Below are 24,821 nucleotides of genomic sequence, written 5' to 3'. Positions count from 1 at the left end.
AAAAAAGAGCCAAGTCTAGCAGTGGAGCAAAATACAACAATTTAATGAAGCCCATATGGTCACAGATCAACACAGGTAGTGGAATCAAACAATACAACACCCTGCCTAAAGAATTTGTGTGGGTTGATGATGTCAGGAAACTTGTAGATAGGTTGCTGGTGATATCTGGGGAGGAATATGCTGGCAACCACAATTTTTACAATTAAAAGTTTGGAATTATGGACATGATAAGCACCAAATTGTCTAATTTTATAGTGAATGACACTAAGGGGATTGGATATCTTATAAAAATTATTAATACTCTACCACCTAAATTTTGGAATATCTCTGAGGGTCGGGGGTTGGTTAATGACATTATAAACAAGCTGCCATTTGAACTACACATTCCAGGCTATCAGTATTGTGGTCCAGGCACAAAATTGGACCATAGATTAAACAGAGGTGATCCTGGTGTTAATCCCCTAGATGCTGCTTGTAGAGACCATGACATAGCATACAACACACATTCTGATCTTGACAAGAGACATGTTGCAGACAAGAAATTAGAAGAGGCTGCATTTGGTAGATTTGTAAGCAAAGATGCTTCTTTAAGTGAAAGAATAGCAGCATTGGGGACCACCATAGCTATGAGCACCAAACAAGAACTGGGGTGGGGTTTGTGAATATGTATATAATAAACCTAGGATGAAGGCCAAGGGTGTTATGTATCAGATACCTTATGCAGGTCTTAAATCTCTTAAAAATATTGATAGTCTTTTAACCAAAAAGCAGCGCAAGAAAAAAGCTCTTGTCTTGCCAAGGGCCATGGTATGAAATTGTTGCTTAGTACCCCCCAATTAAAAAAATTACAGCAATCTAGAAAAAAATCACATGTGGGTGGATTTATATTTACTATCCCGGCCATCTTAGCAGCTTTGGGGGCTGTTGGGAGCTTGGCTGGGGGATCAGCTGCCATAGCAAATACAGTAATAGATGCCAAGAAAAATAGGGCAGAATTAGATGAAATAAAGCGCCATAACCTGGCCATGGAGAAACAAGGCAAAGGTGTTAAGAGAGCCATGAATAAGTTTAAAAAAAACAAGAGCCGCTTACAAACCAAGATATTGAAGCTTTAATCAAGCCACTGGGCATCAAACATTTTAGAGGTGTGTACATGTCTGATTCTTTACCAGAACAACCACTCAACAAAGAGTGTGGCATAGTTAATTTGGATGAGTACAAAAATCAGGGCACTCACTGGATCTGTTATCTTAAATATTTAAAAGATGAGGCATTTGTGTTTGATTCATTTGGAGGTATTCCACCTGAAAATTTAGTAAAATATCTAAAATCAACTAATCTTTATTACAATAATGCCCGTGTTCAAAATTTCAAAGATGTTAATTGTGGACATCTGTGTTTATCTGTTCTTAGATATCTGTCTCAAATAAATAAACCATCAATTGAAGATTTTCAAAAAGCCTTGTGGTATTTAAAACATCATTGGGGTATTCCATCTCACCAGCCAAAATTCAATATTGAAACTTAGATTACATGATGATATAGTGTATCCCAAAACAATAGCTCTCAGAGCATTTTATGGCATGTACTTGATCCCTAATATTACACACCACAACAACACAATTGCAGTTGGTGATCAAAAAATTGTCATTACTCCAGGGCAATATAATCTATCTACTCTAAATGCTCAGTTACCCAGAGGTATAGTTTTAACTCAAAATTCTGTCACTCACAGAGTAGAGATTGTATCTGCTACAGAAACAGTGGATCTGGGTACTATAGGAGAGCTGTTAGGCTTTGAGAACAACACAAAACTTGAACCAGCCATCAAACACACTGCTATTAATATACCTAAATTCTTAGCCATAGAGACTCTAAATATTCACTGTAATGTGGCCGAGGGTATGATCACCAAATCAAATGGCATAGGCACTCACAAACAAACTGGCATCATTGCAACATTCAAACCTAACTCTGAAATTATGGAGCCCATCATCTACACTCCATCACCAACATTATATTTTCCTGTGTGCCATAATAGAATAGATTACATTGAGTTGATTGTCACTAATGAAAAAGAAGAATTAGTTGATGTTGTGCGATGGAAACACATATGTTAACAAGATTAACTGCATTTATTACACAAACTCACAAAACAATGTAACACTTTACATTATAACGAAACTACGTTCCACCATTCCAGATTCTGTTTGCACAGACTCATGTCTAGCAACAGTAGCTTGTTTCTTCTTCCTCTAGGAGGCAGCACTACATTCCTCCCAGAGTTACAAAAAAAAATAATTAACAAGGGTACCCGTATCTGTCAGGGGGTACCTTAATCCTGGTCGATCTTCTAGACACATGAGGAGTGTATATTGGTCGCGGAGCAGCGTCAGCGTCTTGGGGTTGATGGTCATCAACGTCTGGTTGAGGTGGGGTAATTTTGGAATCTGAATTTCGGTTCTCCGCCGCACCTTCTGGTCCGGGTGGACTATCATTATCCCAGGATTCTGGATTATTTTGTTGTCTGTGGGTCCTGTGATGAATCCAACGTGAATGTACCACTCTTTGAGATCCATCTGTAAAGCGCACTTTCTAAAGGTGAGTGCCACCCAACCTTTCTACAATATCTGCCTCGTTGAAGTTAGGTGACAAGTGCTTCGGTGATTGAACCCATACGGTTTCGGTAGGTGAAAATGTCCTGTATGGTTGGCTGTGGTTGCTCCTAGGCTTCAAGAAAGGAGGAGCTTCTGTCCTCTCGACATCTCGATTATGATCACCACGTATACAGTTCCACCATGTTCTTGGACTGAAGGTGAGGTCTGAGGCTGCAGGAAGACTACGTTCCTCTCCCAACCGAGAATTCCTCAAAAACAGCAGGTACTCCGCTAACTTTGCATCGAACTGTAAAGAAGTCAGATGTGGATGTTCATGCAACACCTTCAACATGCCAGTCTTCACCGTGCGTACGTACCTCTCAGCAAGCCCGTTGCTAGGACTGTGGTACGGCGGTATTGTGATGTGTTCAATCCCGAACTGTTGGCAAAAAGAACGGAACGTGATGTTGCTCAAAGTTGGACCATTGTCGGAAACTATTGTCTGTGGAATTCCGAGAGTCGAACATGACTGAAGAATCCAGCGTATGGTCTCTGGTGTATCTAACGACGATACTGGCCAGACATCTATCCAGTGACTGTAAGCATCCACAAGCAACAGAAACTTCCTCCCAGCCAAGAAGAAATAGCCTACGTGGAGTCTTTGTCCTACGGATCTAGCTTCTGGCCACCCATTACCTGAACCTTTCTTGACCTTCGGACTTGAGGATTGACAAGTTTCCTTTTCAACTGATCTTTCCTTGATAGAAGACAATCCGCTATTCGAAGTTTTCGCAGCATCTTCACTTAACGGCACGTGTATGGTGTTCGATATCGGCTTCATTACGACTACACCAGTGTTAGAAGAAATGACAGGATCTGAATTCGACTGCGAGTGTTGAAATTGCTCAATCTCTGTAGATATCCCTAACATAGAACTTGCCGACTCTGAACGTAACAGTAGCGTTCTCCAATCCGGAGTAACGATATCTAACCAGGTACGACCTATGAGTGGATAATTTAGATGTTCCTTGCACAAAATAACAGGAAGTGAGTAAGTCGATTCTGAGTGGGTAAGTTCCAGTTCAACCTGTACTTGCACTGAAAGAGCATGTTTCCCTACGCCATATATTTTCATAGAGGAATGGTTAATATCAGTCATTGGAAACCATTTCCTGAATGAATCCGCTTGGAACAGAATTACGGCAGAGCCTGTATCGAGCTCACATTGAATAAACTTGCCGTTAATAAGTAAATCCTTTAACATTGGATTCTTTGATAAAGAATAATTGGACGTAGGTGACCCGATGATGTGTGAGTCACAACTGTATGAGATGACACTAGGTAACCATGTTGTTTGCTCATCAAGTGAACTTTGAGATGTTGACATCTGTAAATTTGTGTGTTCAGTAGTTTGCCCTACGTTATTACTATTAGGTTTCAGTTTAAACTTCCCTCTCTTCCTACACCGCTTTTGCCAGTGACCACGTTTCCTACAGAATGAACAAACAGAATCCTTGGCTGGACATTTGTCTTTAGAATCATGTTTGTATGTACAGTTAGGACAGCTGTAAGCAGTATATTTCATTCCGTGAATCGTTGGATTAGACGAACTATAAGTATGTTGTTTTGTATGTTTGTCCCCTTGCACTGTTCTTCTTGGAAATTGGGTTGAGGTGCGTGAAACTGTTGACTCTTACTTTACATTTTCTGATCGTATTAACAATCGGGTTTCTTTATCCAACATTTCATTTTGTAATGTCAGTTCCTGACATCGCTGAAAGGTTAGTGACTGTACTGAAAGCAACTTTCTTCTAGTAACTTCAGATCGTAAGCCCAATACTATCTGTTCAACTAAAGCTTCGTCCAGATAATTGCCGTAGTTACATTTTATGGCTTGTTGCTTCAGCCTCATGAAATAATTAGAAACGGTTTCACCTTCCTCTTGCACACAACGTCGAAACTTATATCGTTCAACAAACTTATTAGTTACAGGTTTGTAGTGTGACAAAAGACTATCCTTTAGACGAGAATACGACAGATTCTGTACAAGGTCTGGTGCGACTACATTTTTCAAGACTTTAAATGCCTTTGCACCTATAAAGGCGATGAGTATAGGAACTCTCTGATCATCACTGAACTTTTGAATGATACACAACTGTTCGAAACGTAAGAGATAATCTTCAATGTCCTCTGAATCTTCGTCGAAAGCGTTAAATGTCATGTTTGTGTACATATTTATGACTGTAAATCCAAACGTTTAACTCAACAACTATGAAAAGTGAGTTTTCACTTATAATTACACTTGATCTGCATTGGATCACAATGTATCTATGAACGTGACAAGGCCTTTGTACGTTTCATGATTATAACTTGGTTCTACGTTAGAAGGAATTTTGATATATATATTTACATCACACTATTTTTGTAAGACTTAAACAATGTGGACGGTAATCCTTATCGTGTTATGACAAATTGCGTCAAACCGACACATTTATGATTGTTCCAACAGTTTGTTCTACGAATGAGGACAGTCAGTCCGAACAGAATAAACTTACGGAAATGTAAGGTTCTTGCAAATCCTGCAATCCATGAAGAGTAAAGTTCTTTTATACCGACTGCGCCATAATGTTGTGCGATGGAAACACATATGTTAACAAGATTAACTGCATTTATTACACAAACTCACAAAACAATGTAACACTTTACATTATAACGAAACTACGTTCCACCATTCCAGATTCTGTTTGCACAGACTCATGTCTAGCAACAGTAGCTTGTTTCTTCTTCCTCTAGGAGGCAGCACTACAGTTGATTTTGCTGGAGTCACAACAACTGCAATCATAGAGATTAATATTTAAATAAAAATACATACAAAAAAATGGAAAATATTGAGAGTTATGAGCTACAATCATTCCCTCCAAACAGGAGGACATTTGCAAATTTAAATCAACCCAACACAGAGATTGAGGTTGATCTTGATGTAGGGGATGGCTTTATACACCCCCACAGAGCAGATCTATACATCAAATTTGATGTTGTAAAGCTCGATGGTACAGATTATCCGGCAAATTCAAATATAAGATTGGTAGACAATTTTGTGCCGCATCTGTTCTCTGAAATTGAGATCAGAAAACATGGTGTTGTTATAAACAGAGTGGATTACCCCGGCATTACCTCCACAGCTTTGGCCACACTAAAGTTATCCAAAACCGAGGCATCATACTACAAAATAGGTGGATTTGAGGCTGGTGATAAAATATTATCCAAGAACCACAGTGCTGTTCCCGACGCCTGTTGCCAGGATTCTTCTCAGATTACAAAGATATTATGTGGAAGGGTGGTTTAAGAATTACATTTAGAAGAGCTGCCAATGATAATAATGCTTTGATGAGGTACAGTACATTAAATTCTACCGGGGAAGCTCTGCCTAATATCCTACCTGATGAAGGCAAGTGCATTATTCAGACTATGGAGCTAAGAATGCCAGTTGTTGAATATGAAGCCAGTTATGCTCTTAAATACAAAGCTGATATCCTAAAAAATCCACAGATTCCTTTACAATTTTATACATATCAATGTGTACAGAAGCCTGCCACTGGTACCTATTATGAGTTTGATGCTACAAATTCATTCTCCAGTATACAATATGACATGCCAGATTTTGTGGTGGTACTGTTTCAGACTGGAAGAAACAATAATCAGGAAAAAAATTCAAGTAAATTTGATAGCTGCAACATCAAGAACATATATCTTAAAAATGGCAGAAATGAAGTATTTCCTAGAGAAAATTATAATTTAGACATGTCCAAGGATGATTTTCTTAAATTATATGAAGCATTTACAGCATACAAAAGGGTCACTACTGGCAATACTGACATGTATTACACACCAGATGAATTCAAAGCACAGAGACCCATGTTTGTCATCAACACTTCAAAAAGGAAACAAGTTGTGGTTAATGACAGGACAAACATTAAAATTATCTGTGAATTCCACGATACACTCCCTGATGACACCATATGTAGTGTTATTCTTATAGGTGAAAAATCATATGTTTATGATGTAAGAAATGAGAGAGTCACAGAGCAATTCTAGAAGAGCTCTGCTTATTACATTGTCTTAGTATTAGATATGCAAGTTGAGGCTGGTGTCCAATTGAACTTAAACCAGAAGTAAATATGTGTGTTTGTGGGTGGGTGTGGGTGGGTGTGGGTGTATGTGGGTTTTATGAGCATCTTGGCTTAATTTCAAGTGTATCCAAAACAATATCAAAAGGGGCATATTTTTAACAAGCTTATGGACAACAATCTGGCTGTTGCAACTTTTGTAAGTGCGGGCAAATCAATCTGAGGGGGGTCATCATTTCACGGGAAATTCCCGAGGGCATTTTTACAAAAATCTTGGATTAGACAGGGTTCCACACTTGAGCAAAAAGCTCATATGGGCATGTTGAGCTTGTTTTAAGTGTAGCCAAATCTGCCTGAGGGGTGCTCATCATTTCTCGAGTTTATATTATAGCCAATTACACTACTCACAGCGGGAAACAAACACCATGACTGAAGCAGTGCAGTCGAGAAAAGTAGTGCGGGGTTGCAGAACCACGGGAGGACGACGTAGGATGTAAAAACACACCGAGAATGCAAGCAAAGTGGTCCGTGACACTCGACAGGCAACAGACGCGTACATGGTTCGGGGCAGAAATGGCGGCGCTGGCGGTGCAGCGCAAGGGGAGTCCCCAAAACACAGTGGGGAGACACCGCAGCAAGAACAAAGCACGGTGCATCAAAAGAGAAAGAGGACCGGACGGGGAATGGTACCTGCCAAGGAGACAACAAATGCGGGACGAGGGATTCCCCGTAGCAGCACCGAGGGGATGTCACACAGAGGTCGTGCGCCAGCAGGACAAACACAGCAACTACGGGCACAGGAGGTTATTGCTAATGAAAGGTGCACGTGCAGATAGGACCACGTACCCCGTACTGACGTTGTAACAAACGTCGTGATGGGGCCCAATCAGCCTCTTAGAAATGAAGCCGGAGGCACATTGCTGGGTGGGGGCGGGCGAATGGCTGCTGGAGTGTCGTACGGACTCCACCACTCCGTACGGTGGACGACACTAATGGACGAGGTCGGAATGTTGCCATCCCGATCACCAGGTCCACCGTTCCGAGCGCAACCCCAGCCGAACAACTCGAGTCCCTCCTCGGCCGCAGCCTTCCGCTCCGAAACCAAGCGTGGCCTCACACCACCGCAGCCGCACACTGCCGCGTGGGTGTGAGACCGGGCCGAGCAAGGCTGGACAGATAAACTGCGTGGAACAATCGTGTAATGAAGCTACGTGAGGGTATGCACGTCTGTTCAACTGCTGGGTTACCCCACATTGGTGTACACAAGCACCACACGATCGTACGTAGTGCTCCCCGTCGGCTCGAGCAAGACGGACGAAGAACGTGTTGTGGGTGAATGGGGCAAGAATGAAGGACGCTACATGTGTTCCACGATGACAAGGCCCCAGAGTACATGGCCCCACCTGACGGCAGTGGTCAGGTAGTGAAGAGCACAGGCACGGGTGGCTCAGGAACGTCAGCTGATTGTACCACAGCGCCGTGCGGACGTGTGGGCTGATTGGAAGTGCAGCGTCAGGGAGCGTGTCAGTGAACGAGCCGGTGCGGTGGTGGTGTGCTTGACGTACGACAATTGAGTACGTTGTTTCGAAGCCGTCGTGACCAGTGTGTGTGTGTGTGTGTGTGCCACCTGTGCACTGCAGTACAGCATTCCATAATTGGCACTATCCTCACCGTACCATGGAACGCTACACATTTGTAGAACTGAGGGACATGCATTTTGTCTACGGCCTTGCAGATGGCAATGGCCGAGCAGCTGCACGCCTTTATCGCGGACGGTATCCGGAGAGGCGACAACCCGACAGCAGGTTGTTTTCGAACGTGCACCGTACCCTTGGTGAATCGGGTGTGTTACGTGCAGTCCATCATGTCGGTCACCCAAGACATGTGCGCACCGCGGCGGTCGAGGAGGACGTACTTGCTCGCGTGGACGACACACCGTCCACTAGCACCCGTAGCATTGCACGTGCAGTCGGAGTATCACAGTCGACAGTGTGGCGTGTCCTTCATGATGATCTGCTGTATCCCTATCAAAACAGCGAGTCCATGCGTTGCAGGCTGGGGATTACCCACGACGTGTGGAATTCTGTCAACGACTGTTGCAGTTTTGTACCGACGATCCCCGTTTTTTGCGCCATGTGCTTTTCACGGACGAGGCAACATTCACCCGTGAGGGCATCTTCAATTGCCGAAACAGCCATGTGTGGGATTATGAAAATCCACATGCAGCAGTCGAGGTGCACCATCAGACCCAGTTTGCAGTGAATATCTGGGCAGGTATCATCGATGAACAGATTATCGGTTCATACCTGCTGCCACCACGTTTAAATGGCCGCCTCTATCGCACCTTTCTTGCATCAGTCCTTCCAGAGCTGCTAGAAGATGTACCCCTCAACGTGCGACATCGTATGTGGTTTCAATTGGATGGAGCGCCTGCACATTTTGATGGCACAGTGCGAACCCTTTTGCACCATACCTACCCACAGCGCTGGATCGGCAGAGAGGGCCCCGTCCCTTGGCCCGCCCGTTCGCCTGACCTCACACCAATGGATTTCTTTGTGTGGGGCCATGTGAAAACACTCGTCTACGAGACCCCGGTGCCTGACAAGGAAACATTGGTAGCGCGGATACTTGCAGCATCGGCCGAGGTGTGTACCATGCCAGGGATTTTTGATAGGGTTCGCCAGAATTTCCTGCGACGCTGCAATGCCTACATTGACTGTGGTGGTCGTCAATTTGAGCAACTTTTGTAACAACGTCAGTCCGGGGTACGACTACGTACTACGTACTATTCCTATCTGTAAGTGCACCTTTGCGTGGCAATAAACCTCCTGTGCCCGTAGTTGCTGTGTTTGTCCTGCTGGTGCACGACCTCTGTGTGACATCCCCTCGGTGCTGCTACGGGGAATACCTCGTCCCGCATTTGTTGTCTCCTTGACAGGTACCATTCCCCGTCCGGTCCTCTTTCTCTTTTGTTGAACCGTGCTTTGTTCTTGCTGCGGTGTCTCCCCACTGTGTTTGGGGACTCCCCACGCGCTGCATGTGTTTGTTTCCCGCTGTGCAATTGTTACTTCATGCTTCATTGCTTCTTTTGTCCCTACCGTTGTCGATCGCTACCCTTTCCCTTCACTTGTCTTGCGGGACACTCCTATTTCCTTTGTGGAACCCCATGCGCATGCGTTGCGCAGCTGCCGCCTAGTGTTTTTCGGATGGGCGACTTTGGTATTCCTTTTGACTTCGTTTGTTCCGCCTTTCTATCTGGTACTGGCTGTACAGAGGTGTGAAGTTCATTTTCACACGTTTTCGGCGTTGTCTAGCTCCTCACGGAGGCATCTCTCGGCAAAGTGGAAGGGGAACTTTCGTCTCTATTTCATGGGAGGTATCTCTGGTTTTCGTTTGTACTATACCTTTAGAATCACCCTGTATTTGAATTAGATACCTATATTTTACCCACTAGATAATGAATTATATTTTAAAAGGCCGATTTGATTATTTCTTCCACTTTTGGCTAATCGCGAAGATGATGATGAGTAATGATGTGTTGAAATTTATGGATATTCACAAAAGAACACCAATGTCCGGACCGGGATTCGTGCCCGGGACTCCTGGCGTCGAAACGACCCCTTAACGAGCAAAACTATACTGAAAGAAGTTGTTCGTCTTGGCCTACTCTACGAATAGTACTGGTTTCCTAATCCCGAAGGTATATGACTGCACCAACAGAAACCATTCATCTGTCGCTATCCTGGTCAAGATCAATTGAATCTTTTCCATCCTTACCAATTTCCTTTAGGTTCATCTCAATGTTATCCCTCCATCTTCGTCTTGGCCTTCCTATAGGCCTCTTACCATCAGGTTTCCCAACAAGAATCATATAAACTTTTCTTTTCTCTCCCATTCGTATCACAAGGTCTGCTCATCTAAGTCTTCTTGTTTTAACTATTCTAATAATATCTGGACATGAATACATATTATGAAGTTCTAAATAATGTAACCTTCTCTACTCACCTGTCTCTTCATCCCTTTTAGGTTCGGAACTCGCCGATGGTGTAGTGATAGCGTCGTCGCCTTGTAATCAAAGGGTCCCGTATTCGAAACCCGGTGGAGGCACACGCCACAGTGGTTCGGATCCCACTTTAAACATTAGGTCCAGTCCCGATTAGCCTTTCTGTGCATAAAGTGGACTTAAAACAACAATTCAATCCATCAATCAAACCTTTTAGGTTCAAATATTTGCAGGTTCTAAGGTAACGATAACAAAATTGGGATAAATGTGGTTCAAATTTTCTTCCTGCATTGTTGTAACCTAACATTAACGCCAAGAACCTTGGTCAGAAAACAAACATTCGATCAACTGTATGACTGATTACGGGTTTTAGCACGTGCCTCTTCCGTGCCGAACCTCTGACAGACCCTTGAATAATTGCCTCCTTTCGTTCTCTTGTCACTTCCCTTCATGTTAGACCTTACAAACTCAAATCACGTTGGGGGGAGGGGGCTTCTCCCTCTTCCCTCTCTCTCGTCACCTCAAACTCCTCCTAGCTGCCAAGGAGCTGACATCTAATAATACAGTCACGCTGCCTATCGACAGCCAAGATTCGATATAGAAGGTAATAGCATTTCCTTACCCGAGAAGAGAAGACCCTTTTCCCCTCCTATTTTAACAAATCCTCCTGTTTTATTTGATTTACGAGCATATGCACGTGCAAGGATAGTTACGGGATTCACCTATGAGAGGGAGAGACATATTCATTCAGTCTTTGTATAGCAAGATATCGTTCATTCATATATATCGTATAGGACCATGTTCTTGCAAGAAAGTATTATTTGAAAGAAACAATGATTGTTCAGTGAATCGGAACTGAACATAAAGTTTAGTGGAATCCGAAGCACTGAAAATGCACCTGTGTCCGGGAATCGAATCTGGGCCCTAGATCCTCCTAACTTCGGTACAAATTTCGGGAAGTTCTAAATTACAGGGCAAAAGTATTACGCATTATGCTAACGAGGAGGGTATATATACGTCGTCCGGAAAGTAAGTTCCATCATGCAATAAAATGAAAAATATATATAGTAATATCATGACCTTTATAGGGGTGAGAATATATACATGGTACAACATTCACACATAATCGCCATAAGAATTCAAGCACGCATCACAGCAAGATACCGAGTTCTTTATACCCCTATCATAGAACGTTTCCGCCTGAATGGAGAACCATTGGGAAACTGTTCAGTTCTTCGTCAGTACCATAATGTTTTCCAGCAAGGAATGCCTTAAGGTGGAGGAACAAATGAAAATCAGATGGGGCAAGATCAGGACTGTAAAGGGGTGTGGTAGTTTTTCTCAATGGATGGTCGTCAGGAGTTCCTGAGTTGCATTTGCCACATGCGGACGAGCATTGTCGTTGAAGGAGAATGACACTCCAACTGAGCATGCCACGCCGTTTGTTTTGGGTTACATGACGCAGGTTTTGAAGTGTCACACAATAGGTTTCGGCATTGATGTGCTGTCCACGCTCCATAAATTCCACAAGCAATACTCCATGCCTATCCCAAAACACAGTGCACATGATTTTTTTGTTCGTAAGCTTTGGTTTTGGTTGAGTTTTCCGCGGTGACGCGGAGTGCCTCCACTCCATGGTGATTCGTTTCTGTTCTGGGGTTTCATGCAAAACCCATGTCTCGTATCCAGTCACAATCCAATCCAATAACTATTCCCCCTCCTCACTACACCGTTTCAAAAACTCTAATGCACTTCCCATTCTTTCCTTTTTGGCATTTTAGGAGAGCTGGGGAGGGACCCAACGGTTACACAATTTGTGAAATTTCAAATTCACTGTTACAATTTCATACAGCAGAGTTCTGGAGATTTGTGGAAACTCTAATGACAGCTCAGACAAAGTGAATCGTCTGTTCTCCCTAATCTGCTCTTCCACTAAACGAACCAAATTGGGATTCACAACAAACGGTCGACCACTTCGTTCTTCATCATGAACACTAACCCGTCCACCACGAAACTGTCTCACCCATCTTCTTACCATGTAAGCACTCATTATTCCTTCTCCATACACCTCATAAATCTGACGGTGAATCTCCGCAGCTGGAACATTATGTGCATCCAGAAAACGGATCACGGACCGCACTTCACACGTGGCAGGAGTTTGGATTGTCCGAAACATAACAACTAAGCACTACTTTCCTGACCAACTTGCTTCAGACTGACGTCTGCCCTTCATCAAGGTTGTGGCTACACAAGGCGCATGCGCATTCACCTACCCCGCTTGCAGCGCCACGGTATTCATCAGTGGAACTTACTTTACGAACGACGAATATTAATACACTTGTTTTAAAAATAGCTATTGTTTTACACATTTAATCGAACATATTTTGAATGACACGTATGTATAAAATGAATCAACAATTTATATAAAGAAATAAATCCAAAAAACCGATTTGTATAATACAGTAAAACCTCGTTAATCCAGACTAATGGGGGATAAGTTGACCGGTTTAGCGAAAGTAGAAAGTGCGTTAAACTCCGTTTATAGCAACAAAACACGTTTATTATGGTGTATTTAAAAGGCATAAGCCTAAATACACTATACAGTATAGCACAAAGTCTGCGGGAAACAGAATTTCATAAGTGATTGAACTGCCTTTTCTTGGAAGTTCTCTTGTTGACTTCTAGCCACATTTAAAACCTTCCATTCTCCTTTTTTTCTTCCTTTTGCCTGTCCGGCTTATTCGGGGTTCGGATTAACGAGGTTTTGCAGTATTTAAAAAAATCTGTGTTTTGTAAAAATTAGTTATTTTTATCTGAACATAACTCCATTGGGAAAGGCATGTATGCATTGCATGTAGATTTTCTATCGGTGATAGTCTAGCTTCCTTCTATTTCTTAGGAAAATGAAGATAAAATTCAGGAGATGATCACAACAACGAATGAAAACTTATTCCTTGCCTGATTCTACAACAGAAGCAGTAGTTCGCTACATAACCATTTCCATCAAGAATGTTTTCATGTTAGAATTCGTTTCTTTCTTGTAACTGATGCTTATTTTAAGTCTTATTTATCCAGATTGGGAATTGTCTTCGAATCTTTCCTGATGCCGTGTGTGCTAATGCTTCAAGGGATGAATCGTGCTTTAAAGTTTGAAAAGAATGTATAATACCTGGGGGGCACACTAGCCCAAAATATGGTTAGATTATAACTGAAGAAATGTCACGAAAGTTGATGATAAGGAAATAGAAAGAAAATTAAAAATCTTGGAAAGCATAAAAGTATTTCATAGAAAATGAATTGAATATGCGTGTAAAGCATAAGAACAAAATATAACAGCAAATACAAGTGTCGAAGAAATGGAAGGTTATTCGAACAGGAATATAATGGGTATCGTGTTTTCATTGGAGCAAATATATAGGGTGTCTCAAAAGTAATAGCGCAAACTGACAGGTGAAGGTACACGATAATAGAAGGAAAAATGTCTCAGTAAACATGGGTCTGCAAACGAGCCGTTTTTGAGATAACCACGAATGTGTGATTACAAGCCGCCACTGACTTCATTGTTTGTAAACTGTGTACTGAGACTTTTTTCCTTCTATTATCGTGTACTTTCACCTGTGTCAATTTGCGCTATTACTTATGAGACACCCTGTAGAGAGTTGACGGCAAATAGAATTTGATCGAGATAAGAGTGGACAATATACACACACAGAAAACTAAATACATCAAACCTCTTTGATGCATCAGAAACTCACAGATTGATGCACTGAAGTGTGTTTTCTGGGCTTTCATAAGAACTACACTTACAATTTTATGCATTTTTTATGTCGTTTGTGAAGGTAACGCCAAAATGCATAATATAATGCAAGCGGGAATTTCTTCACATGTCGATCTGTATTTTAATACATCAATGCTTCTTTTATGCACTTCCGACGTCTTTCTCGATAATGAACTGAAACTTTTGGTTGGAGCTACAGACACTATGCATTTTTTTTCAACTGATGCATTTCATTTTCTGTGTGTAAAGCGGAAAGCATTGAAGAAACGAATTGACACTGAGTAAGAAAGTTGAACCAAAGTTTTACCTGGAACCAGAATAAACGAATAATGGCGGTGTTTTCACATTCAGGTTTTCGCTCTCGGGTTCGAAACCGGGCTTGGGCATGGGTGTTCTCCATGAGTATCCATTCATCACTTTCATCATATCATCACTCACCCTCATTTTTGCGATTATCTAAAATTGGCAGGAAAGCGAAGTAAAATAAACCAAACGAAATCAATCAACCAATCACTTTCAGTTACTATGTTATACCTGGCGTGTACATTAATGTACATGCTTTCTTTACAGTATATTTCCCTAAGTTCAACATTTTCATTCCTATGTTTTCATTACTTATGCAAACATATAACCAACACGACAATTTCCACTATACGAAAATATATGTCCGCAATGCCTCACAATATTGTTTGCAAATGTAACAGTTGGAACTCTGTGGTCGCAATTAGCACACATTTAGAACATACGCAAATAACGATACAAAATGAAATATCCAAACAGAGGGATGGTATAGATGCGTACCATTATATCACGTTGTTCAGGCAGGTAGTAAAATTCCACATGTTAAAGGGAGCAAACAGGAATGAATAATGCATTCGCGGATTACAGAATCAGCATTTGATTAGTTTTTCCTGGTTAGAGATTTACGTCATTGTAAAATATCCGACTCATGTCCAATTACGTTAAAATAGCTGCGTTGTTATCTCTGTGTTGTGTGTTATTTAATTTCGACGATTGGCCGGTTGTGGTACGGGATTGTGTTTATCCCAGTTAAATCATACATTAAGGTAAGGAAAAAAACGTTGTATTTAAAATTTGATGGAGTCTTTGTGGGTATTTTAATGTTGTTATTTGCAACGGTTCATAGAATTTGACGTAACTTGTGGTAAATTTTCCGCAGTTGCACACCGTAAAATGCGAATAGAATATTTGGTTTTGCGTATATGTAAACATTTTTATGACGAGAATTTCAGATAAATTGCTTCAGAACCTTTGGCTACGAGACTTGATCTTTGATCGACAGATGGAACTGTCCTCATTGTGTTCACTAGTGTCTCATTCCTTCATGGACACATTAGTTGTTTCACTTCGACTTTCGAATTATATACGTAAATATGTAGAAAAGTATGATAAAATATGTGAAATAGCTCAAGTGTGCAACTTCCAAAAAGGTTAATATTTATCTAAATTCTCACGTATGTTCTATTAACTTTGTAAAATATATTGCACTTGTCCAACAGTCTTTTATCAGTGCGTGGCTAAAGATCGGTTAGTTCATTCGAACTCTCCAGCCTAACTATTGCCTATTTTTGTGGGAGTAGGAAGAGGTTTATTATTATCGTGATTTAACTGAAGTGCATTGTATGACTCATTTCGGATAAAGAAAAAGAGGGAAGTTGTTTCTAACTGTTAATAGATTTTTAATAAACTTAAAATAATATTAATGTTATAATTTTAATCGCTACCAAACTGAAATTAATGTGCATGTCTTTCATACGTTGCTATTTTCTATTTTAAGGTATAATTTTGCATTAAAGTTTTCAGTTTGGTGACCAAATTTTCACTTTAGCGATTTTTTTCAACGCATTAGGAATACAATGGACCTTATAATCGAGGTCCAGTTCTGTATTTCATTTACGAGCTGTGAATATTTTCAGATATGTTTGGTTTTCGCAACAAATACTTCACCTCTGCATTGTTGCGAATTAAGTAATTTCTGTTGTAGTTCCTTGCCCGGTTAAGACTGCTTCCACGGAAGTAGTGTGTTTTGTGGTACAACCAGGACGAGAAAGTATGAACCCCCCTCAGGCAGATTTGGCTACACTTAAAACAAGCTCAACATGCCAATATGAGCTTTTTGCTCAAGTGTGGAACCCTGTCTAATCCAAGATTTTTGTAAAAATGCCCTCGGGAATTTCCCGTGAAAGTATGACCCCCCTCAGATTGATTTGCCTACACTTATAAAAGGCACTTCTGTGAGATTGTTGTCCATAATCCTGTCAAAAATATGCCCCTCTTGATATTTTTTTTGGCTACACTTAAAACTAGGCCAAACGTATTAACACACACACACACACACACACACACACACACACACACACACACACATATATTTACTTCCGGTCCACTTCCAGTCCACTTCCGGTCCACTTCCGGTTTGCCAACTTCCGGTCCACTTGTGGCCTATTTCTGGTTTATTTATATTGCATCATGTTTTGCAACAAATTATTACCCAATATTAAGCAATGAATTATTAGACATGTGTTGTTTTCTGATTGGATGGTTATGACATAATGTGATGATGTGTTATATTCTGATTGGCTTATTGTTTCAGATGTTTTCAATGCGGTCTGTGCTTAAGCTATATAAAGAGATTTTGCATTGCATATCAGCCAGTATTGAGAGAGTTGTTGAAGAGTAAGGGTGTGTTGTTGCAGTGCTGCTCATATTTTTTTAAACACAAAAATATTGCAAATTTATAATAATTGAATTACAAATCTATTTGATTTAATAGACAGAATTTTTGACAACCTGTCATAGGTTTATTAAGTATAGAGTTTTGATTTGAACCCCAAGAAATTTTATATAAATACCAAAGCCAAAAAATATTAACACACATACACACACACACACACACACACACACACACACACACACACACACACCCACACACACACACAAATCACACTGCTGAACCCAACTGATATTTTTTATTAAGCATAGAATTTTGATTTGGACCCCAAGAAATTTTATATAATAAACCAACAACAAAAATGCCAAATCAAAAATATTGTAATCAATGCAAAAAGAATATATCTAGCCCTAATTGGGCTAAGCATCAAAGGAATTGTAATCCAGACAAATGCAGAACTCCCACAAAAATATGCCCTAAATGCCATAGAAAATATAGCATGGAATACTTCACTTATAAACATAAAGGTACTTGCTCTGCACAGTCATCAACATTGCCCCCACAACCATCTACATCTGGTCTGAAAAGGAAGCATGAAACACCTGTTAATGCTGGACCAGCAAAGCAGCCACGCTATGAACCCATCCACAGCAGTATTAACGGCCAATTAAGAGATCACCGTTTTGTATCAGAGCCAAGATGTGACATTAAGAATTTTTTGAACAGTATAAATCCAGATGTGCAGGCAATTCTAAATGCACAAAATGGCTCTTATAAGCTGTCCCTCAAATTGTTTACACAATATAAGAAGCCAAATGGCACAAAATTTACACAGCCCCACATAACAGAAACTGTACCGGTATATTCAAATGCAAATTCAGACAAAATAATAAGCAGTTTGATAGATCAATTGAACATTAAACACTCTGAATTTGCAGCAAAAGAGTCAGGATGGAGCCTATGCGGATCTCCACACAAGTTATATGTTAACATTTCTGAATTCAGCCCATTACAAGGATCTACATATCTGCCATTACCTGCCAATATCAAAAACAAAACAGCCGTGGTTAATATAAAAAATAATGATGAGAAATGCTTTTTGTGGTGTATTTTAGCTGCTTTGTATCCAGTTTCAAGGCATTCTGAGCGAATAAGTTATTATAAACAGCATGAAAATGATTTTGATGAAGCAATGGAGGGTTTAGAATATCCAATGTCTGTTCAGAATATTGATAAATTTGAAATAAAGGCCAGGGATATTAATGGTAAACAATTATCTATTAATGTATTTATTTGTTCTACTGGCCGTGGCAATTGCTTGATAGATCCTCTCAGAATCAGTACATTTGATGATGATTCTGCTGTTCCGATTGATCTGCTCTTAATTGAAGGGGATGATACACGCCATTATACTCTGATACATAATCTTGAAGCTTTAGAGAGAACACAACTAGACAAAACTCATACAATATTCAAGTTGTGTAGAAGATGTTTAATTGTATTTGATGGTAGAAAAATGGTGAATGGTGTTTGTGAAGAGAATGCAGAAATTGCTAAAAACAAGTTAATTGAGCATCTGAAATACTGTGGCAACCATAAACCTGTTCATATGCTTATGCCTAACCGAAGTGAAAATGCCAAATTCAAAAAATTTGAAGCCTTGTTGAAACACCCAGCATATATAGTCTGTGATTTTGAATCAAATCTCAAACTTCTTGCATTCTGTAGCCCAGATCCTGATGAAACTTCAATTACATCATACCAGTTACATGAACCTTCTAGTTTTTGTTATGTGATTGTACAGGATGCTGTTGTTAGTGAACCACACTTATACATGGGAGCAGATGCCATCGAAGAATTTGCACAAAGAATAGAAAATGAGTGCCATAACATAGCATCTAATGTCTTATTAAAATCAAAACCCATGTTGCCTTTAACAGAGGAACAGATTGAAGATTTCAACAATGCAGAAAAATGCCCGGTATGTGATTCTGAATTTTCAGATGCAAATATCAAGGTTCATCACCATTCTCATACAGATGGTAAATTCTTAATGGCCCTGTGTAATAGCTGTAATATTAAGATCCAGAGACCAAAATTTGTCCCCATATTTTGCCATGGTGCATCCAATTATGATTTTCATCATCTGATCAGGTACGAGGGGTTTGACAAGCAGAATTTAAATATTTTAGCTGAAAATAATGAAAAATATATTGCCATTAGCAAAATAATTAAAGTTAATGGTGTTCCTATTCACTTAAGATTTCTTGATTCATACAGAATTTTATCGGCTAGCCTGGCTACACTGGCCACTCAATTATCTGATGATCAATTCAAAATCACATGTGCTTTGTTTCCAAATCAGGAGCTGAAATTAATTAGGCGGAATGGTGTATATCCATATGATTATGTTACAGATTTTTCTAAATTTGATGAGTGTTCTCTGCCACCACAACAAGAGTTTTACAGCAAAATCAGAGGATCTGGAATCACTGATGAAGATTATCACCATGCCCAGTTGATGTGGAACAAGTTAAAATGCCAGACATTTGGTGATTATCACAAGGCTTATTTAAAACTTGATGTGACCCTCTTAGCTGATATACTGCAGGCATTTAGAAAATCTTCCATGCAAAATTATAAGCTGGATCCAATGTATTTTTACAGTGCTCCGGGCCTAGCATGGTCTGCAATGTTTTTAAACACTAAAATGCAATTGGATCTGATCCAGGATCAAGATATGTATCTGTTTATGGAACAATGTATAAGAGGAGGCATGGTGCAATGTTCTCAGAGATATGGCAGAGCAAATAACAAATATATTCCTGATTATGATCCAGCACTACCATCAAATTATATACTTTATGTGGATGCAAACAGCCTGTATGGTTATGCTATGATGGATAAATTGCCATATGCAGGGCTTGAGTGGGTTGAAGATTTCAATATTGAAGATCTTCATGATTTTGATGACAGTAACTATGGCCTGTTCTTAGAGGTTGATCTGACAATTCCTGATGATTTACACAACACATTTTCTGATCTGCCCCCAATTCCTGAGGTTAAGTGTTCACCTGGCTCTAAACAGAAGAAATTGATGATGACCCTAGAGCCGAAACAGGATTATGTCATATATTACAAAAACCTCCAGTTTCTGATGAATCATGGTGTTCAAGTGACCAAAGTTGGAAAAGTTTTGAGGTTCAGGCACTCAAGATGGTTGAAGCCATATATTGATACAAACACAGAGCTTCGAACATCTGCAATGAGCCAATTTGATAAGATCTTGTTTAAATTGATGGTCAATTCAGTGTATGGCAAAACAATTGAAAATGTCAGAAAACATCTTAATGTTAAAATAATTACTGACCCCAGCCGGAGCAAAAAATTGATTGCAAAGCCCAACTTCAATTACAGAAGAATTTATGATGAGAATATGGCACTTTTCAACATGAAAAAAACAAAGATTAAGTTTGATAAGCCTATTTATGTAGGGGCTGTGATATTGGAATTGGCCAAATTACACATGTTAAAATTGTTTTATGATGTGTTGAAGCCTTTTTATAAGGATCGTGTAAAACTGATGTACATGGACACAGATAGTTTTGTTCTTGATATTCAAACAGAAGATGTTTATCAAGATATAGCACAGCCTGAATTTTTTAAATATTTTGATACCACTGAACATTCAAAAATTAAACACCACAACAAAAAGGTGCCTGGCAAGTTAAAAGATGAGACACTTGGTGATGTTATTGTGGCATTTGCTGGGTTAAGGGCCAAGATGTACAGTTTTGAAACATGTAGTGGTGCTGTTTCCAAAAAGGCCAAGGGCATTGGCAGAGTGACTGTGGACAAAGAACTTGAATTTGAAGATTACAAAAATTGCCTCAAATCATGTAGCACAATCAGAACATCAGAATCCAGAATTCAGAGTGTGGATCACTTGTTGACTAGCAATATTGTAAGAAAAGTGGCTCTGGATCCACATGATGATAAGAGATGCATTTTGTCATGTGGCATACATACTCTACCATGGGGTCATTGTGATTTGAAAAGTGGCAAACAATGCCCAATTACAGAGCATGATTTGAAATAAATAAACATGCCTATGAACTTATTTGGGTTAAAAAAAAAGGCTATTATGGACCTGCCAACAGCACAACCCTCTTCGGATATAATATCTAAACTAAGTGCTTTGTTAATTATTCATCTGAACAGCATACTTACAGATGTTGATGATGAAACAGGTAAAACATTGTACATATTTAACAATAATTTAAATCATTACCAATTACCTGTAGGTGGTCAATTGCAATTTATTACAACCCCTGAGGGTAATGTCAAGATTTCAGCAGGGAGAAATATTTATAGAATTAAGCACTCAAACATGATTTCTGGCACTGTATATACTGTTTCTTCTGGTGACTGCTTATATATTGAGGTCCCGGGATCCTATGACAAGCTTATACCTTTTTTTTTATAGAATTAAGAATCAGATATTCAATAATAAATAACCACTAAAACAAAAATGCCTAATGATATATTTGGCCATACAAGGCATGAAGATCACAGTGATGAGATTCTGATGCTTGATGTCAGAGTCAAGAAATTAAGAAGTGATTTGCAAGCTTTACAAACCACACTCAATGCCAGTCTTCAACTAGAAATTACAAATTTACAATCACAATGCATGGACCCACTTCTTAAAATTGACTCAGAACTCAAAGTGCTGCTTCAGAAATATACTGATTTGGCCACATTAGATAATTTTCAAAGTTTAGAAGAGGCTGTAGCAGCTCTTCAAGCCAAATTTAAGACCCAGGCCACCAACTCTGAGCAATTGAAACAGCAATTGGAAGAGCAGATAAATAATGTCCAGGCACAGCTCCAAACAATTGTCAAAAGCATAAAATCACAAGAAGATTTTGATCTAGTGATTTCCACTCTAAAGGAACAGATTCAATCACTCCAAATACCTAATCTGGACCCCTTGAACAATGCCATAGCCGAGGTTAAAGAAAAAATTGAGACACTTGAAAATTTTATGAACAACTTGCCATCTTCTGATGCTTTGAGTGCAATAACTCGGAGTGTTGCAAACATCAAGCTGCAACTTGAAACATATGAAGATTTTGGAAAAATTCAAAGTACTATAACCCATCTTGAGGGTACAATAGCAGCAGTGCAAAGTGATTTGACAAATGTACAAGAATCTCTAGAATCCCGCCTGCCTGGTATTGTAGACACACTTGTCAGTGTCCAGCAACAGATCACAAAGCTTGAAAACCTCAACACTGAATCTGAGCTATCTCATTTTCATCACTTGATCGATGATATCCAAACAAAACTTGAAATTTTACAACAATCAACACCCACTCAGGCAGATATAGCCCTGCTCCAAAATGCTATGCAAAATGTGGCTGATGCTTCTGAATTAAATAATGTGAAATTGGCACTTGAATCTTTGCAAAATACTGTAACAAATCTGCCTACATCACAGGAACTTAAAAATATTAAGAGAGCAGTGAATCGCATATTGAAATCAGAAGATATCAAGAATATCCAGACAGAGATCAAACAACTTACTCAGACAGTGGCCACTCTAACAACTAATCAACATATTAATGAACTGCATGCCCTGTTTGAGGATATCAGAAGACAGGTCCATGATCTTACTGCTCAAAATTCAAAATTGGCAGTTATTGAAAATTTGCAACAAATTGTAGCTAATATCAAGCAGCAGCTAGGGACCATGGAATCCAATCAAGCAAATGCTCTGTCTGTTTTTGCCACCCAGCTTCAAGAGATTGTGCAACAATACAAGAAACTTGTTGTGGACATAAAAATCAAGCCAGGCCATGATGATGCTGTTAGGACTATTAATGAGCACCTTGAATCTGTAACAAGCAGATTGCTTACAGCAGAAAAAGAAATAACCGGCATAATTGAGAATCCAAAACATACAGTAATTCTTGAATTGTACAGCATCCCCAACAAAGAATATGATTCACCATTTACACCAGGTGGCAAAATATATATGCTGTCCCCTGCACAATTGTATTACCAGTTTTTTGTTGGGGGCACACTGAGACCAATCAAGATCAAATATTGGCTTCAACCACAGGCACACCACTACCCCACCTTATCAATAACAAATGCTGACAACAAACCAAAAATCACCAGTGTAGAGTTAGAGGATTTCACAGATCCCAATACATTAGAAACATCTTATGCTGAAGATGATGGCTCTCTGGAATTTCATATACAAATAGGAGACAAATTATATTTAGAAAATCCTGTAGTATCAGCTGCTGAACACCCCATAGTTGCAATATTCCTGTTTACATATTATGTCTAGACAAATTATTGTTGATGAATTACACAGACAAGCCAGACATAATTATAAGAGACTGCCAGTAGTCACAAAAGGCATAGATGATTTATGGCAGAGCGACTTGATTGAGATGGCAAGTGGACAGCTGAAAAACTTAGACAAAATCAACAAGGGCTACAAGTATCTACTCATAGTAATAGACACATTTTCAAAATTTGCCTGGGCTGTGCCACTCAAATCCAAGACTGGAAAATCTGTTACAGAAGCCTTCAGGACAATCATCAATCAGAGTGGATTGCAAACAGATAATGGCAAAGAATTTTATAATTCTGTGTTCCAACAATTTATTAAAAGCCAGTCAATAAAACATTACTCGAGTTACAGTGATCTCAAAGCCTCAATTGTAGAGAGATTCAACAAAACCCTAAAAAATCTTATGTATAAACAATTTACACTTCAAGGTAATTATAAATGGCTTAATATTCTTCCAGAACTTCTACATAAATATAACAACCCGGTCCATTCCACAATCAACATGAAACCCTCTGAAGTAACTTCATCTGATGAGCAAAAATTGATCAGGACTGTTTATTATCCTAGATACCAGCCAACAACAAGAAAGGCCAAATACAAGGTGGGTGATCAAGTAAGAATCAGCAAATATAAACACTTATTCAAAAGATGCTTTACAAGAAACTGGAGCACTGAATTATTTACAGTGGTTCAAGTTAAACCTGGGACCCTTAACACATATATAATAAAAGACCACCGAGGAGAAATTCTCAAAGGCCGGTTCTATGAAGAAGAACTCAACAAAACTAAACAGCCTGACACATATCTCATAGAAAAAATCATCCGCAGAAAAGGCAACAAGTTATTTGTCAAATGGCTAGGACTTCCAGAACACAGCTGGATCGATGCAGACAAAGTGATAATATGAGCACCTGGGATGTTATAAAAAGGCTGCCAGAACCTGAACAGCAGATTAAGAGAAATGGCAAGTTGCTGCCTGATAATATTAGATGTCTTATTGTTGGGCCATCAGCTTGTGGTAAAACTACACTAATGATTGATAATTTTTTATTGGCACCCAACTGGTTAGACTGGAAAAACAGGCACTTGTATGTTTTCTCTAAGAGCTTGGAACAATTAAAATATCAGCAGTTGATGAAGCTATATGATGGATTGGATATAGCCACTTTTGAACCAGATGTTAAGCCACTCGATGAATGTCTTGATAACTCTGTTGTTGTGTTTGATGACATTATACTGGATAATCAAAACAAG

At 39.7% G+C, this 24,821-nt stretch overlaps 1 protein-coding gene across 1 annotated transcript; it reads right to left on the bottom strand.

Annotated features, from left to right (window-relative positions):
• Positions 1 to 2,595: 2,595 nt before the first annotated feature.
• On the bottom strand, positions 2,596 to 3,438 carry LOC145986996 (uncharacterized). The gene has a single exon (XM_083121460.1). It carries the CDS (start codon positions 3,436 to 3,438, stop codon positions 2,596 to 2,598), a length of 843 nt encoding a protein of 280 aa, XP_082977586.1.
• Positions 3,439 to 24,821: the final 21,383 nt, after the last annotated feature.

The sequence above is a fragment of the Lepisma saccharinum genome, chromosome 4 (assembly GCF_977018435.1).
Source record: "Lepisma saccharinum chromosome 4, izLepSacc3.1, whole genome shotgun sequence".
Taxonomy (NCBI): domain Eukaryota; kingdom Metazoa; phylum Arthropoda; class Insecta; order Zygentoma; family Lepismatidae; genus Lepisma; species Lepisma saccharinum.
This window is presented reverse-complemented; position numbering and strand designations above follow the sequence as displayed.